At 46.3% G+C, this 15,650-nt stretch overlaps 1 protein-coding gene across 4 annotated transcripts in view; it reads left to right on the top strand.

Moving 5' to 3' along the window:
* The window catches only part of tspan15 (tetraspanin 15), an 876,670-nt gene that overhangs the window by 152,562 nt on the left and 708,458 nt on the right, over positions 1–15,650 (top strand). Inside the window, exon 3 of one of the 4 annotated variants that reach the window (XM_085995036.1) lies at positions 2,306–2,401. The exons of 2 other annotated variants lie outside the window; for them this stretch is intronic. In XM_085995036.1, coding sequence (XP_085851162.1) covers positions 2,306–2,401 — 96 coding nt within the window. Of the gene's footprint in view, positions 1–2,305; positions 2,402–13,901; positions 14,942–15,650 lie in introns of those variants that run through there. One more of the 4 variants, XM_085995039.1, reaches the window with a different exon arrangement.

Below are 15,650 nucleotides of genomic sequence, written 5' to 3'. Positions count from 1 at the left end.
AGATCTGCCTGATAGTATCACTCTTACAATATTCTGTAATAGCAACAACATTTAATCTAGTCATTCATTGTAAGTTAGCAGCCTTGATAATATATTGACGTTACATAACATGAAACAACCTATCCTCCAACTCACCATAAGCAACACAATGGGAGATTCGCTGGTACATATTAAAAGTCTTATGTATAGCATGTGCCATCACACAATTCTTGTAGCATTTTTGTGTTGCTCTTAATCACAGGCAAAATTTATTATAATCTAGGCACATACCTGACTGACTCATTTTTCCCACTTTCTCGAGAACCACAGCAGACCACAGAGAAGTAATGTAAAAAAAATGAAAAACAACTGAACAACTCCGAATCAGGAGTAAATGTAGAAACGTTTCAACTTTTTAATCCATGATTTTTGTACGTGGGCTAATTTATACTTTTTACCTCCTCCACACGATTCTGTAACAGATGCAAAACAACCTTAAAATACTGATTGTTTCAACTCCTCTTCCACAACATACTGATTCCACAATGTCCACATATTCTTAATTGATTTAGCAGTCGAACAAAGCCATCTGCAACCTGACTGTGTGTAAACCATTATTCATTTCAAGAATGAAGAGCAATCTTCTAGCCTTAAAGGGACACACACCTACATTCTGTGTTACATGCCATAATATAAAACAGTACATATTGTGACTTACAGTAAGCAGTGCCGGGGAGATTCACCAGTAATAATATATTAAAAGTATGACATAGTGAGCACTTCCTGTAACACACTTGCCACCACTCTTAATTATTCCCAAATTTATTCTAATTTGGGCAATTTTCTTTTAACTTTCCTCAGATTAGCTCATTCTATCCACAGAATTGACTTCCAGCCTTGGTCCTCCTGGCCCTGACTCCGTTTCTGAACCAAATCCACCAGCCCTACCCAATCTATCAGAAGGTCTATATATATTTTTTTTATATACTTTCATTTTGATAAAAATAGCCGAGTTATATCTATATTCTATTAAATTCGGTGCACTTATTCTGTTGAAAGTTCCTATGTAAACCACTTCCTATGAGAAGTCCCATTATAAAAGTGCATATTTTTGGTATTGTCAGTGGCCTTATCATTGGCTGAAGGTGGTGCTATGATAGGACATTCATTGTAGAGGTGTTGTACATTGCCCATCACATGACAACAGCAATTTTACTGAGATATATAGAGAGTATCCTTCTGGCTACAAATCCTGCTTTGGGTCCGCATATAGTTTTAGGGTCAGGCCTCCAGGTGGTGCTGTGGAGCAATTCTCTCCTCCCCCCCCCCCCGTCCCGTCCCCCTGAAGCCAAACTCTGCTATCTTTGTTTAACCTTCTGCCAGGTAAGTAGTTCATTTTCCTAAATTATTTAAATGTTTTGTGAGTTTGAAACTTCTCTGGGCTTTTAATTTTTTTCCCACCTCCTTTCCATCGTTGCATATCAAATTTGTAATTTATGCTGCTTAAAATACTCTTTTATTACCTCTGCAGCTTGTTTTTCCAGCCCGCTCCACCTCACTCATGGTGTCCACAGCTCTGAAAAGCTTCTCATTGTCTTTTAATATTTTTTTCTTAATTCACGGGGTGTGGGTGTCGCTAGCAAGGCTAGCATTTATTGTCCATCCCTAATTGCCCTTGAGGTGGTGGTGAGCCGCTGCAGTCGTTGTACTGGAACAGCTCGGCTAGAGACACGACTAGTTCTGGAGCACAAGTCTTCAGCACAACAGCCGGGATCCATGGCCTTTACTGTATCCAGTGCACTCAGCTGGAGTGAATCGAATTGGCTGAAGACTGGCTTCTGTGATTGTGGGGTCCTCAGGAGGAGGCCGATATGAATCATTCACTCGGCACTTCTGGCTGAAGATGGTTGCAAACACTTCAGCCTTGTCTTTTGCACTCACGTGCTGGGCTCCGCCATCATTGAAGATGGGGATATTCATGGAGCCTCCTCCTCCCATTAGTTGTTTGATTGTCCACCACCAATAATGACTGGATGTGGCAGGACTTTGATCTGATCCGTTGTTTGTGGGATTGCTTAGCACTGTTTATAGCATGCTGTTTCTGCTGTTTAGCATGCATGTAGTCCTGTGTTGTAGCTTCCCTAGGTTGGCACCTCATTTTTAGGTACACCTGGTGCTGCTCTTCTACGCTCCTTATTGAACCAGGGTTGGTCCGATGGCATGATGGTAATAGCAGAGTGCCATCGTCGTGTCCGTAGCTGGTGCTAAGGTTGATGCCATGTGGTCCGTCCGAATTTGTTTTTCTTACTGTTTTTTCTCGTAACAGTTTGTTACAACTGAGTGGCTTGCTGGGCCATTTCAGAGGGCAGTTAAGAGTCAATCACATTGCTGTGGGCCTGGAGTCGCATATAGGCCAGACCAGGTAAGGATATTAGTGAACCAGATGGGTTTTTACAACAATCCTCTACTGATACCAGCTTTTTATTCCAGATTTATTTAATTCCAGTAGTGGGATTTGAACTCACGTCTCTGGATCATTAGTCCAAGCCTCTGGATTACTAGCCCAGTAACATAACCACTATGCTACCGCCCCCAATAGATCCACAAGTGTTGCTAGGAATTGGTTTTTACCACTTCTCCCTGTCTTGTAGCCCAGGGGTTCTAAACCGGGTGTCCGCAAGGGGGTTTCAGTGAGTCCGCTATAAATGACCTCTGGGATTTAAATAAAAAATAAAAATGCACAGTCGTATAAAGGTGGGATCGAACTAAGCAAACTGGCGGCTCCGGCTCTGACTCGGATCGCTGTTTCCCCCCTCCTGAACGTCTGTGCAAGGACGGCGGCAGCTGCCGCTGAGCCCAGGCCCCCGCTTGCTGAGAAGAGAGAGAGAGAGACAGCGGTTGCTGAGCGCAGATCCCCCAGCTCGAGCTCTCTCTCCTCTCGTCAGGTTCCACTGTATATACGGGCGGACTGGTCTGCTGGCCGAACAATTGCAGTACAACTGGCAGAGTGCCGCCAGAACCGGCAACGTGTCCAACCGATTCGACATCTAGACTCGCGTCCAACTGCACCCTTAACTTATTCTCTGCAATATCGGCAACTCCCGGTTAGCTGATAAATTTTAGCAAGAGTGTTGACTCATGCTGTCATTTAGCTACAAGTGTGCTGGCTGCCTTTTGGTGCCAACCTCATTTATTCTTCACCTGCGAGCCTATACCTTGACTGTTAGCAGTCTTGCTCTACCAAGGAGGACATCACAGGCAGACCTGATTGTTCACACCCAGTGTTGGCCTCCAGCTAGGATTTCAAGCTTCCAGGATTGTCCTGGAGTCGCCAAGAATAAAACATTAATCTGGTCACTGCTGCAAGTAATTTGGGAGAAAAATCACGCGGGTTTTAAAAAAATTGTTGTTTTGATTTTCATTGTACACTTTTGTTATTAGTTATGAAAATATTGGAGATGGGGGGGGGAAAAGGCTGTTTGACTGACATCAACCAGAACTGGCTGATGTGCCAGTTGAGGGAGTCGGGGGTTGCGGGGGGAAAGAAGGAGACTGGGGGTCAGGTCATTGAGGCTCATGTGGTGGGAAAGAGGGAGTGGGATGGACGTGGGGACCAGTATTTTCTGCATTGTCGGGATAGCCATAACAGCAGTAACATGGTAAGTGGGAGCGGCACTGAGAATTTTAAAAAAAAGTACTTGTGTTGTGATCCGTGGACTATTTATAACACGGGTGGGGGGCTCTCCGAAGAAAAAAGGTTGAGAATCACTGCTGTAGCCAACAAGTGCTTTTCTTTCAGCAGTTGACACTCAAGATTGCCACAAAATAGCGATTTGCCTCTTGAGTTTTCTAAAGCCCTAAAAGGCAATGAACAATTTTTTCTTTTTAAAGTTAAACTTATAATTCTCATCTAAAAAGCAGCAACCCTGAAACTAGAAACAAAGCAGGAACAATTATTTATAACATTATTTTACTATAACAATTATACTATTAGGAATTCCATTATTGATACAATTTCACATATACCTATATATACAAAAATAAAAAGACAGACATACACATAGAGAAAAAAAAGAATCTTTTGGGCATACTGATAGAATCGGAAACATACAGAACAAAGATTCAGAGTCGTCAATGATGGTGGACAATTAAACAACTAATGGGAGGAGGAGGCAAAATGAACATGCCCATCCTCAATGATGGCAGAGCCCAGCACGTCAGTGCAAAAGACAAGACTGAAGTGATTAGATGATCCATCTCTGCCTCCTCCTGAGGTCCCGACCGATATTCCCTCTAATTTTTTTTCCTCTGCGCGGTCCCTTTAATGTGCCATACCTCTTCCAGCGGCATCAGCTGGTGAGAGGCCTACGCGGGACCTCGCAATCGGTGTGCGGCCACACACCTTAGGGGGAACATTGGTCTCCACTATCACAGAAGCCCAGCCAATTTGATTCACTCCACGTGATATCAAGAAACACCTGAGCGCACTGGATACAGCAAAGGCTATGGGCCCCAGCTTTAGTGCTGAAGACTTGTGCTCCAGTACTAGCCGTACCTCTAGCCAAGCTGTTCCTGTACAGCTACAACACTGGCATCTACCCAACAAAGTGGAAAATTGCTCAGGTCTGTCCTGTGCACAAATAGCAGGACAAATCCAATCTGGCCAATTACCGCCCCATCAGTCTACTCTCAATCATCAGCAAAGTGATGGAAGTGATGACAATGCTATCAAGCGGCACTTACTCACCAGTAACCTGCGCACCGATGTTCAGTTTGGATTCCACCAGGACCACTCTGCTCCAGACATCATTACAGCCTTGGTCCAGACATGGACAAAAGAGCTGAATTCCAGAGGGGAAGTGAGGTGAGAGTGACTGCCATTGTCATCAAGCAGCCCTAGTAAAATTGAAGTCAGTGGGGATCAGGGGGAAAGCTGTCCACTGGTGGAGTCATAACTAGCACAAAGGAAGGTAGTTGTTGGAGGCTAGTCATCTCAGCCCAGGACATCGCTGCAAGAGTACCTCAGGGCAATGTCCTAGGCCCAGACATCTTCAGCTGCTTCATCAATGACCTTCCCTCCATCATAAAGTCAGAAGTGGGGATGTTCACTGCAGATTGCACAGTGTTCAGTTCCATTCGCAACTCCTTAGAGAATGAAACAGTCCATGCTTGCATGCAGCAAGACCTGGATGATATTCAGGCTTGGGCTGATAATTGGCAAGTCACATTCGCGCCACACAAGTGCTAGGCAATGACCATCTCCAACCCCCCCCCCCCTCTTAACATTCAATGGCAATACCATCGTCGAATCCCCCATCAACATCATGGGGTCACCATTGACCAGATACTTAACTGGACCAGCCACATAAATACTGTGGCTACAAGAGCAGGTCAGAGACTGTGTATTCTGCGGCGAGTGACTCACCTCCTGACTCCCCAATGCCTTTCTGCCATCTACAAGGCACAAGTCAGCAGTGTAATGGAATACTTTTCACTTGCCTGGATGAGTGCAGCTCCAACAATATTCGAAGCTCGACACCATCCAGGAAAAAGCAGCCCGTTTGATTGGTACCCCATCCACATTCACTTCCTCCACTACCGGTGAACCATGTCTGCAGTGTGTACCATCTACAAGATGCACTGCAGCAACTCGCCAAGGCTTCTTCGACAGCACCTCCAAAATTCACGACCCCTACCACCTAAAAGGACAAGGGCAGCAGGTGCATGAGAACACCACCATCTCCAAGTTCCCCTACCTACCAGCACTGTGGGAGTACCTTCACCACAGCATTTCAAGAAACATAGAAACGTAGAAACATAGAGATAGGAACAGGAGTAGGCCATTCGGCCCTTCGAGCCTGCTCCGCCATTCAATGAGATCATGGCTGATCTTCGTCTGAGATCATAGCTGATCTTACCAGTTCAGTACCCCGTCCCCGCCTTTTCTCCGTAACCCTTAATCCCCTTAGCCTTCAGAAATATATCCAATTCTCTCTTGAAAATATTTATTGAATTAGCCTTCACAGCCCTCTGTGGCAGGGAATTCCACAGGCTCACCACTCTTTGAGTGAAGAAATTCTTCCTCATCTCTGTTTTAAATGATTTGCCCGCTATTTTTAGACTGTGGCCCCTGGTTCTGTGCTCCCCGGCCATTGGAAACATTCTCTCTGAATTCAGCCTGTCCAGGCCTGCCATAATTTTATATGTTTCGATGAGATCCCCTCTCAATCTTCTAAACTCCAGTGAGTACAAGCCCAAACTATTTAATCTCTCTTCGTAGGTCATTCCCGCCATTCCAGGTATCAGCCTGGTGAATCGCCGTTGCACTCTTTCCATGGCAAGAACATCCTTCCGCAGATGGGGCGACCAAAACTGTACACAATACTCCAGATGCGGTCTCACCAGCACCTTGTACAGCTGTAGTAAGGTATCCCTATTCCTATACTCGAACCCCCTTGATATGAAGGCCAACATACCATTTGCCTTCTTAATCGCCTGTTGCACCTGCATGCTCTCCTTCAGTGACTGGTGCACAAGAACACCCAGGTCCCTCTGCACTTCCCCATCTCCCAATCTATTGCCATTTAGATAATAATCTACCCTCCTGTTTTTACCCCCAAAGTGGATAACCTCGCATTTATCCACATTATAGTGCATCTGCCACGTATCCGCCCATTCCCCCAACCTGTCCAAATCGCACTGTAGCCTCCTGACATCCTCATCAGAGCCCACCCCTCCTCCTAGTTTAGTGTCGTCAGCGAATTTGGAAATATTGCATCCAATTCCCTGATCCAGATCATTTATATATATTGTGAACAGCTGGGGTCCCAGGACAGATCCTTGCGGCACCCCGCTGGTCACTGCCTGCCACTCCGAAAACGAGCCGTTTATTCCAACTCTCTGTTTTCTATCCGCCAGCCAGTTCTCTATCCACGTTAATACTTTGCCCCCAATCCCATGAGCCTTAATTTTGCATGATAATCTTTTGTGTGGAACCTTATCGAAGGCTTTCTGGAAGTCAAGGTACACCACATCCACTGGCTCTCCCCCATCTATTTTACCAGTTACTTCCTCAAAAAATTCCAGCAGATTAGTCAAACACGATTTACCCTTTGTAAATCCATGTTGACTCTGTCCGATCCTTTCCCCATTTGTCAAGTGCTCCGCTATTTTATCCTTAATAATGGACTCTAGCATTTTGCCCACAACCGATGTAAGGCTTACTGGTCTATAATTCCCTGCTTTCTCTCTACCCCCCTTTTTAAATATTGGGGTAACATTAGCTACCCTCCAATCCACGGGTACTGTTCCCGAGTCAATGGAGTTCCGGAAGATGATCCTTAGAGCATCTGCTATCTCCAGGGCCACATCCTTAAGTACCCTAGGATGTAGTTTATCAGGCCCCGGGGATTTGTCGGCCTTCAGTCCCCTCAACTTACCCAACACCATATCCCTAGAGATACTAATTTCTGTCAGCTCCTCCCTCTCATTAGTCCCTATGTTTGCCGATATTCCTGGGAGGTTATTTGTGTCCTCCTTTGTGAATACAGAACCAAAGTATGAGTTTAATTGGTCTGCCATTTCCTTATTCTCCATTATATATTCTCCCGAATCGGACTGCAAGGGACCGACTTGGGATTTTACCAGTCTTTTCCTCCTGATATACCGATAAAAGCTTTTGCAGTCTGTCTTTATGTTTGCTGCAAGTTTACTTTCGTATTCTATTTTCCCCTTCCTGATTAATCCCTTTGTCCTCTTTTGCTGTATCCTGTACTGCCCCCAATCTTCCGGTCTGGTGCTTTTTTTTGCCAGTTGATATGCCCTTTTTTTTGATTTTATGCTGTCCCTAATTTCCCTCGTTATCCACGGTTGAGTCACCTTTTTAGGTTTATTTTTATGCCAAACCGGTATAAACATGTTCTGGAATTCTTCCATTCTATCTTTGAATGCTTGCCATTGTCTATCCACTGTCAATCCCCCCAGAAACACCACCCAATCAATCTTACCCAATTCCCGTCTCATACCCTCGTAATTCCCTTTATTTAAGTTCTGGACCTTAGTCTCTGATTCAATTTCCTCACTCTCCATCTCGACTGAGAGCTCGATCATATTATGATCGCTCTGACCCAAGGGGCCTCGTACAAGAAGATTGCTGATAAGTCCCTTCTCATTGCACAATACCCAGTCTAAAATGGCCTGATCTCGAGTCGGCTCCTCGACATATTGGTCCAGATAACCGTCCCGAAAACATTCCAGGAATTCCTCCTCCTCAGAATTTTTACTAATTTGGGTAGTCCAATCAATATGTAAATTAAAGTCACCCATGATGACAGCTGTGCTCTTATCGCACGCTTCTCTAATTTCCCTTTTTATGCCTTCCCTCACCTCCATATTACTATTTGGAGGCCTATATATCACACCCACTAACGTTTTCCTCCCCTTGCTATTTCTCATTTCTACCCATACAGATTCCGTTTCATCCGAGTTAATATCCTTCCTTTCCATTGCATTAATCCCCTCCTTTACCAGCAATGCTACCCCACCTCCCCTACCTTTTTGCCGATCCTTCCTAAATATTGTATATCCCTGGATGTTAAGTTCCCAGCCTTGCCCACCCTGCAGCCACGTTTCTGTAATCCCAATCAAATCATACTTGTTTACCTCTATTTCCACAACTAATTCATCCACCTTGTTCCTAATGCTTCTAGCATTAAGATACAAAGGCCTAGAAATTGAGGTTGCGCTGCGCCGGGGCTTAACGCCGGAAATTTAGCGCCGGTGCTAAGTCGCGCTGTGCGCGCCAAAAATTCAGTAGCGCCGCGCCCAAACGGCTGCCGGCGCTACTGAAGGCTGTTTGCGCCTGAAAACTGGCGCTACGCGCCGCATTGCGGCGCTATTCCGGCGCTGCGGCGCCCGATGCGGTGCGGCAGGCTCGGGAAGTGCAGGCCTCCTCCTTCCGTTAAGGAGGAGCTGCCTGCACCCGGCCGCGGCCCACGCAAATCTCTGCAAAAATGAGCACGGCACCTCGGACAAGTGCCGGGCTTGCATCTGTTCCGGGGGGGGTGGGGGAAGAAGTCCGGGGAGGGAGCTGCGGGCAGGCGGCCGGCGGGAAAGCGGCCGGCCGCCGCGCCTCCTTAAAGCGCCGGCGCAGACTCCGGCAACACTCGTTTGCCGGAGTCTTAGTTGCGGCTGCCACTGGCGAGGCGGCCGCAACTGAATTTCGGCTTGGGGCCGGGTTACCACGGCAACCGGGACGCTGCGCACACCGATGACGTCATCGGTGCCGGCGCAGCGCTACCGGTCTACCGCGGCGGAAGGGCCCCAGGCAATTTAGGCGCCGGCGCCAATTGCAGCGCTAGGCCCTCTAGCGCCGCAAAATCGGCGCTAAGGGCACTGAATTTCTAGGCCAAAGCCTTCAGGCTTGCTTTTTTCACACTCTCATTATGAATTAGTTTGGCCCTTTGTGTTTCTCTCCTTTGCTTATTGCTTCTCACCTTTCTACCATCTATTTCTGACTTCATATGACTTCCCTCTTTTCCACTACCTAGGTTCCCATCCCCCTGCCAAATTAGTTTAAATCCTCCCGAACCGCCCTAGAAAATATTACCCCGAGGACATCGGCTCCCTCACAGTTCAGGTGTAGACCGGCCCCTTGGTACAGGTCACTCCTCCCCAAGAACTGGTTCCAATGCCTCAAGAATTTAAATCCCTCTCCCTTGCACCACTGCTCAAGCCACGTATTTAGCTTATCTATCTTACTCTCTCTAAACTTATTAGCTCGTGGCACTGGTAGCAATCCAGAGATTACTACCTTTGAGGTCCTACTTTTCAATTTAGCTCCTAACTCCCTAAATTCAGCTTGTAGGACCTCCTCCCTCTTTTTACCTACATCGTTGGTACCTACATGTACCACGGCAACTGGCTGATCCCCCTCCCCCTTCAGAATGCTCTGCACCCGCTCCGAGACATCCTTGACCCTTGCACCAGGGAGGCAACATACCATCTTGGAGTCTCGGTCTCGGCCACAGAAACTCCTATCTATCCCCCTTACAATTGAATCCCCTATCACTATAGCCCTATCCCTCTTTTTCCCGCCCTTCTGTGCAGCAGAGCCAGTCATGGTGCCCTGAACCTGGCTGCTGGTGCCTTCCCCTGATAAGTCATCTCCCCCAACAGTACCCAAAACGGTAAACCTGTTTTGGAGGGAGATGACCGCAGGTGACTCCTGCACTACCTTCCTGCCTTTACCCTGCCTTTTGGTCACCCATTTACTGTCTGAGCTAGCCTTTACCTGCGGTGTGACCAACTCACTGAATGTGCTATCCACAACATCCTCAGCATCGCGTATGCTCCAGAGTGAGTCCATTCGCAGCTCCAGCGCCGCCATGCGGTCCGCTAGGAGCTGCAGCTGGACACACTTCCTGCACACATAGTTGTCAGGGACAGTGTCCCTGATTTCCCACATGGCACAGGAGGAGCATGACACGGGTCCGAGCTGCCCTTCCATGACTTAACCCTTACAATACCCTTTTATTTACTACGATTTAGCTTAATTATTGAATTCTACTTAGAATAAGTTTGTGAAAGTACTCACCAACCAGTCACCTACCTGTTTTCTGGTGTTGTATTTTCACTGCCGCCTCCTGTCCTGGAACCTTTTCCACCTAGGTTAGGCTCCTGAAGTAAAATAAATTGAACCTACCTTTTCAACTTCCCCTAACCCCTAAAAGGTTAGAGGAGGTGGAAGGGTGGGAGACACTACACTGTAGTGTTTCGGGTTTAGCAACAGCTCCACCTATATAAGAGTTACTGGCCTCCTGCTCTCCCGACTGCACCAGCTGTGAAAGAAAAAGCCCGCGAAAGGTGAGCTTTTAAACTCACCAGTTACTGGCCTCCTGCTCTCCCGACTGCCCCAGCTGTGAAAGAAAAAGCCCCCGAAAGGTGAGCTTTTAAACTCACCAGTTACTGGCCTCCTGCTCTCCCGACTGCACCAGCTGTGAAAGAAAAAGCCCGCGAAAGGTGAGCTTTTAAACTCACCAGTTACTGGCCTCCTGCTCTCCCGACTGCCCCAGCTGTGAAAGAAAAAGCCCCCGAAAGGGCAATTAAGGATGGTCAATAAATGCTGGCCTTGCCAGCAACGCCCACATCCTGTGAATGAATAAAATAAAGATAGACAGAAGGAGAAACTTACAGAAAGAGTACAAGATAAACCCTTGTATTAAAAACAATGGGGCTGAAAATCCACGTTGGGCACATCCTGATGTAAGTGCTGAAGTTTGCAAGGTCAGAGGAAGATCTCCTGTTTCATATGCCAATGGCAGTTGCCTACATCACTGGGCTGCATCTTAGGGTGGCTGCCATAGGAAGGAAGCCAGAAAGTCCAGTGGTGATTCCCAGACCCAGGGAAACCCCCTCGAAACATGGGATACTGCCCTCAGCAGCCCTTATGTAAGGGGGCCGTATTTATGTTGATAAAAATAAAATACTATTCCTCTATAGGACTCCCGGCTTGGATTCCCCAGGTGGGCCCCACTTCCATTGTTAATCAATATAGTGTGACTGGTCTCACCAGATGCCAGTGTTGCGACGATAAAGGAACGGCAATATATTTTGAAGTCAGGATAGTGTGTGACTTGGAGGAGAACTTGCAGGAGGTGGTGTTCCCAAGCACGTGCTGCCCTTGTCCTTCTAGGTGGTAGAGGTTGTGGGTTTGGGAGATGCTGTCGAAGAAGCCTTGGTGAGTTCCTGCAGTGCCTCTTGTAGATGGTACACACTGCAGCCATGATACGCCGGTGGTGGAGGGAGTGAATGTTTAAGGTGGTGGATGGGTTGTCAATCAAGTAATGAAATAGATCAGATAGATGAACTAAATGTGGGTAAGAACCTTGGGAGTAGTGACCAGAGTATGATATATTCTAAGATCCAACTAGAAAGGGAAAAGTCAGTACAAAATCTAGAACACCAGATTGAATTAGGGAGCATTCTAGAAAGATGAGGAGTGAGCTAGCTGAGGTGAAGTGGAAGAAGAAATTGGCAAAGGACTGTAGAGCAGCAGTGGGATGCTTTTAAAAAAGAGATTGTAAGGTACAGTGATAAGTACATTCCATTTAAAAGAATAAACTTCTAGTAGTTTAGGATGCCTTGGGTAAATAAAGAGGTTAGAAACCAATTAAAATTGAAGACCTATAATGACTATAATAATAATGAAAAAAACTAAAGGAGAATATGGGAAAATAAGAGGTTAGGAACAAGATCAGAAATCTAAGAGGGAGTATGAGGGGAAAATTCCAAACTACATCAAAATAATAGTAAGATATTTTACAAATATATCAGTAAAAAGAGAATTGTTAAAGTGAGGTGGGACCCCTGAGAGGAGAGGTTTGTCAATTTTTAGGTGATGATAAAATGGCAGAGGTATTTAGTAAGTGCTTTGCATTGATCATTACTAAAGAGAAGTGATAGGACATTTAGAAAATCATAATATAGTCAAGCAGATTCAGAATGGTTTTATGAAAGGAGATCATGTTTGACAAATTTGCTGGAATTCTTTGAGGATGTAATGAGCAGGATGGATGAAGGGGAACCAGTAGATGTCGTGTATTTGGATTTCCAGAAGGCATTCAATAAGGTGCCACATAAAAGGGTTCTGCACAAGATAAGAGCTCACGGGGTTGGGGGTGATATATCAGCATGGATAGAGGATTGGCTAACTAACAGAAAACAGAGAGTCGGGATAAATGGGTCATTTTCAGGTTGGCAAACTAACTAGTGGGGTGCTGCAGGGATCAGTGCTGGGGCCTCAACTATTTACAATCTATATTAATGAAGGGATGAAGGGACCGAGTGTAATGTGGCCAAATTTGCTGATGATACAAAGGTAGGTGGGAAAGCAAATTGTGTGGAGGATGCAAAGATTGTCCAAAGGGATATAGATAGGCTAAGTGAGTGGGCAAAAATCTGGCAGATGGAGTTTAATGTGGGAAAATGCACTTTGGTAGGAAAAATAAAAAAACAAATTATTATTTAAATGGGGAGAGATTACAAAATGCTGAGGTACAGAGGGATCTGGGGGTCCTTGTACATGAATCACAAAAAGTTAGCATGCAGGTACAGCAAGAAATTAGGAAGGCAAATGGAATGTTGGCCTTTCTTGCAAAGGGAATGGAATATAAAAGTAGGGAAGTCCTGTTACAACTGTACAGGGCGTTGATGAGGTGCCAGGAAAGGTTGATGCAAGGGTTCAGAGAAGGTCTGGAGATGGGTTCAGGGAACAAGTGGAGGAAGGGAGATTGATCCAGAAGAACAATGGAGGTGAGGAGAATGATCCATCAATTAGCGGTCGAGCAACATAAAATGAACCCAAGAGCAGGGCTTTAGGCCAGGACATCAGCGGAGCAGCAGACTTCAGTCTAGGGGCGTCTCCGTGAAGTCAGCAGCCGGCAGAGGGAACAGAGTCCAAGTTGGAATAGGTGGTGTAGAGTCAACAAAGCAGAGGCTGTTCACTAGCCTGCATAAACTATAATTCATCCAAAACTCCGCTGCCTGTATTCTATCCTGCACTAAGTCTCACTCACCCCATCACCCCTGTCTTCGTTGATCTTCAGTGGCTCCTCATCCCCCAATTCCTCAAATTTAAAATTACCTTCCTTGTGTTTAAGTCCCTCCATGACCTCGCCCTTCTCTATGTCTGCAACCTCCTCCGGCTCTATAACCCCTGCACCCAAACACTTCATAAACTCGGGAATCAGGAATCAGAAGTACAATTTCAAAATTTGCGGATGACACCAAATTAATACTGAGGAAGACTGCAGCAAAATAAAAGAAGATATTAATAAACTTGCACTGTTCTGCCTTATAATTGCAGGAGTTTCATTTCGTTGCCGCCAGTAGGTGGCAGTAAAGGGAAATGGCCAGTAGGGTCACTCAACAGGAAGTAGTATAGTGATAGCAATCAAAGAGGTCACAGCAGCATGGAGCATGCTGCAAGTTAATCCACTGTAATCCTACATTGTTACGCCTTCGAAAGCATTGCCTGTGAGTTGAATGGTTTCATTACATATCCATGTTTAGATGTTAGTTATATCTCATGTATGTAACAAGGTGCATTTCTTTCTTTTGTCTTTCTCAGTTTTACTCCAACCCAATGCAACTGATTTGTATTGTTTCATTGACCTCATGCAAGTGTGGCATTATTAAACACCGGAGCTTGGACGCTACATCCTGACTCCCATGTCGTTATTGAAAGGAGTTTGGCTGGCTGTCTAACTGCGTACAGACACATACACGTAGGGAGGACAGTACAGTAAAAAGGCAAGCCATCAGCTGGCGCAACAAGCAACATTCGCAGTGCAGTACGGTGCAATCATGGACGGCAAGAGCTTCCAAGACGAGCAGAGATCTGTGACCAGCTCAAGAAGTACACGCTCATCTAGACCATCAACAGCCAGTGTAGCAGTAGCGAGAGCCTGGGCTAAAGCTAAAGCGGCACAGGCTCGCGTGACCTTTGCTAAACAGGAACTGGCTGTGAAGAAAGAGAAGGTCCGACTACAAGCAGAGGCTGCTACATTGGACGCCACGCTGGAGGCACTACACATTGAGAAAGAAGCAGCTGCCGCTACTGCTGAGGCGGAGATATGGGAAGCGGCACTAGAAGCAGAGGTGGGAGAGCACCGCAGCATCGCTCGTCCTGCATCACCTCAAAGCACTGAGAGGCGGACAAGCGACTATGTCCAGGAGCAGGCTAGGACACGCACAGACATCTCCTCCTTCCCAAACTTTGAACCATTGCACAAGAACACGGAATCGCCATCACCAGCCCAACATGAGGTCACTCAAGTGGATCATTCACGCTACACTGATGATGACCCCTTCCTTGTTATTGACGACTGGTCACACGAAGGAGAGTTTGCAGCGCCCCCGAAGAAACCTGTGCCCCAATCCGTCGCTCCCAACCACTTGGAAGGTACTTATGCCAAAATTCCTCACATTAAAAAAGAACCCTTTTTAAAGGCTAGAACAGGTCATCCTGCATGGCAGTCTCCCACCCAATCGCAGCCCTTCCGATGCGATCATACTCTGGCAACTCATGCGCAGTCTCCTAATATGACAGCCATTGCCCAATATTTGGCACGTAGAGAACTTGTAAGGGCAGGCCTCACAAAATTTGACGACAAGCCAGAGAGTTTAGAGCATAGCAGTCATCCTTCCTTAATGCCACTGGCGGCTTGAGCCTGAGTGCTAGTGAGGAGTTGGATTTATTGTCATCATGGCTGGGCAAAGAATCGTCAGAACATGCCCGTAGGATCCGGTTTGTGTACACAAATGACCCAAGCACAGCCCTTAGAATGGTCTGGGCAAGACTCAGGGAGTGTTACTGTGCTCCTGAGGTGATAGAGAAAGCCTTCTTCAGTAAGCTGGAAAACTTTCCTGAAATAGGTAACAGAGACTACCTTAAGTTTAGAGAACTCAGAGACCTTTTAATGGAGTTACTGGCAGCCAAAACAGATGGATACGTACCTGGGCTCTCCTATTTAGATACTGCTCGCGGCATCAACCCAATAGTGGAGAAGTTGCCCCACCCTCTCCAAGAAAGATGGATCAACGTAGGCTCAAAATTCAAAGAAGACAACCACATGTGGTTTCCCCCATTTTCCTTCTTTGTGAACTTTATC

This window comes from Somniosus microcephalus, chromosome 8 (assembly GCF_052327205.1).
Source record: "Somniosus microcephalus isolate GS21.2 chromosome 8, FLI_Smic_1.0, whole genome shotgun sequence".
In the NCBI taxonomy this organism is placed as follows: domain Eukaryota; kingdom Metazoa; phylum Chordata; class Chondrichthyes; order Squaliformes; family Somniosidae; genus Somniosus; species Somniosus microcephalus.
The sequence above is the reverse complement of the archived record's forward strand: the minus strand, read 5'-3'. Positions and strand labels throughout refer to the sequence as shown.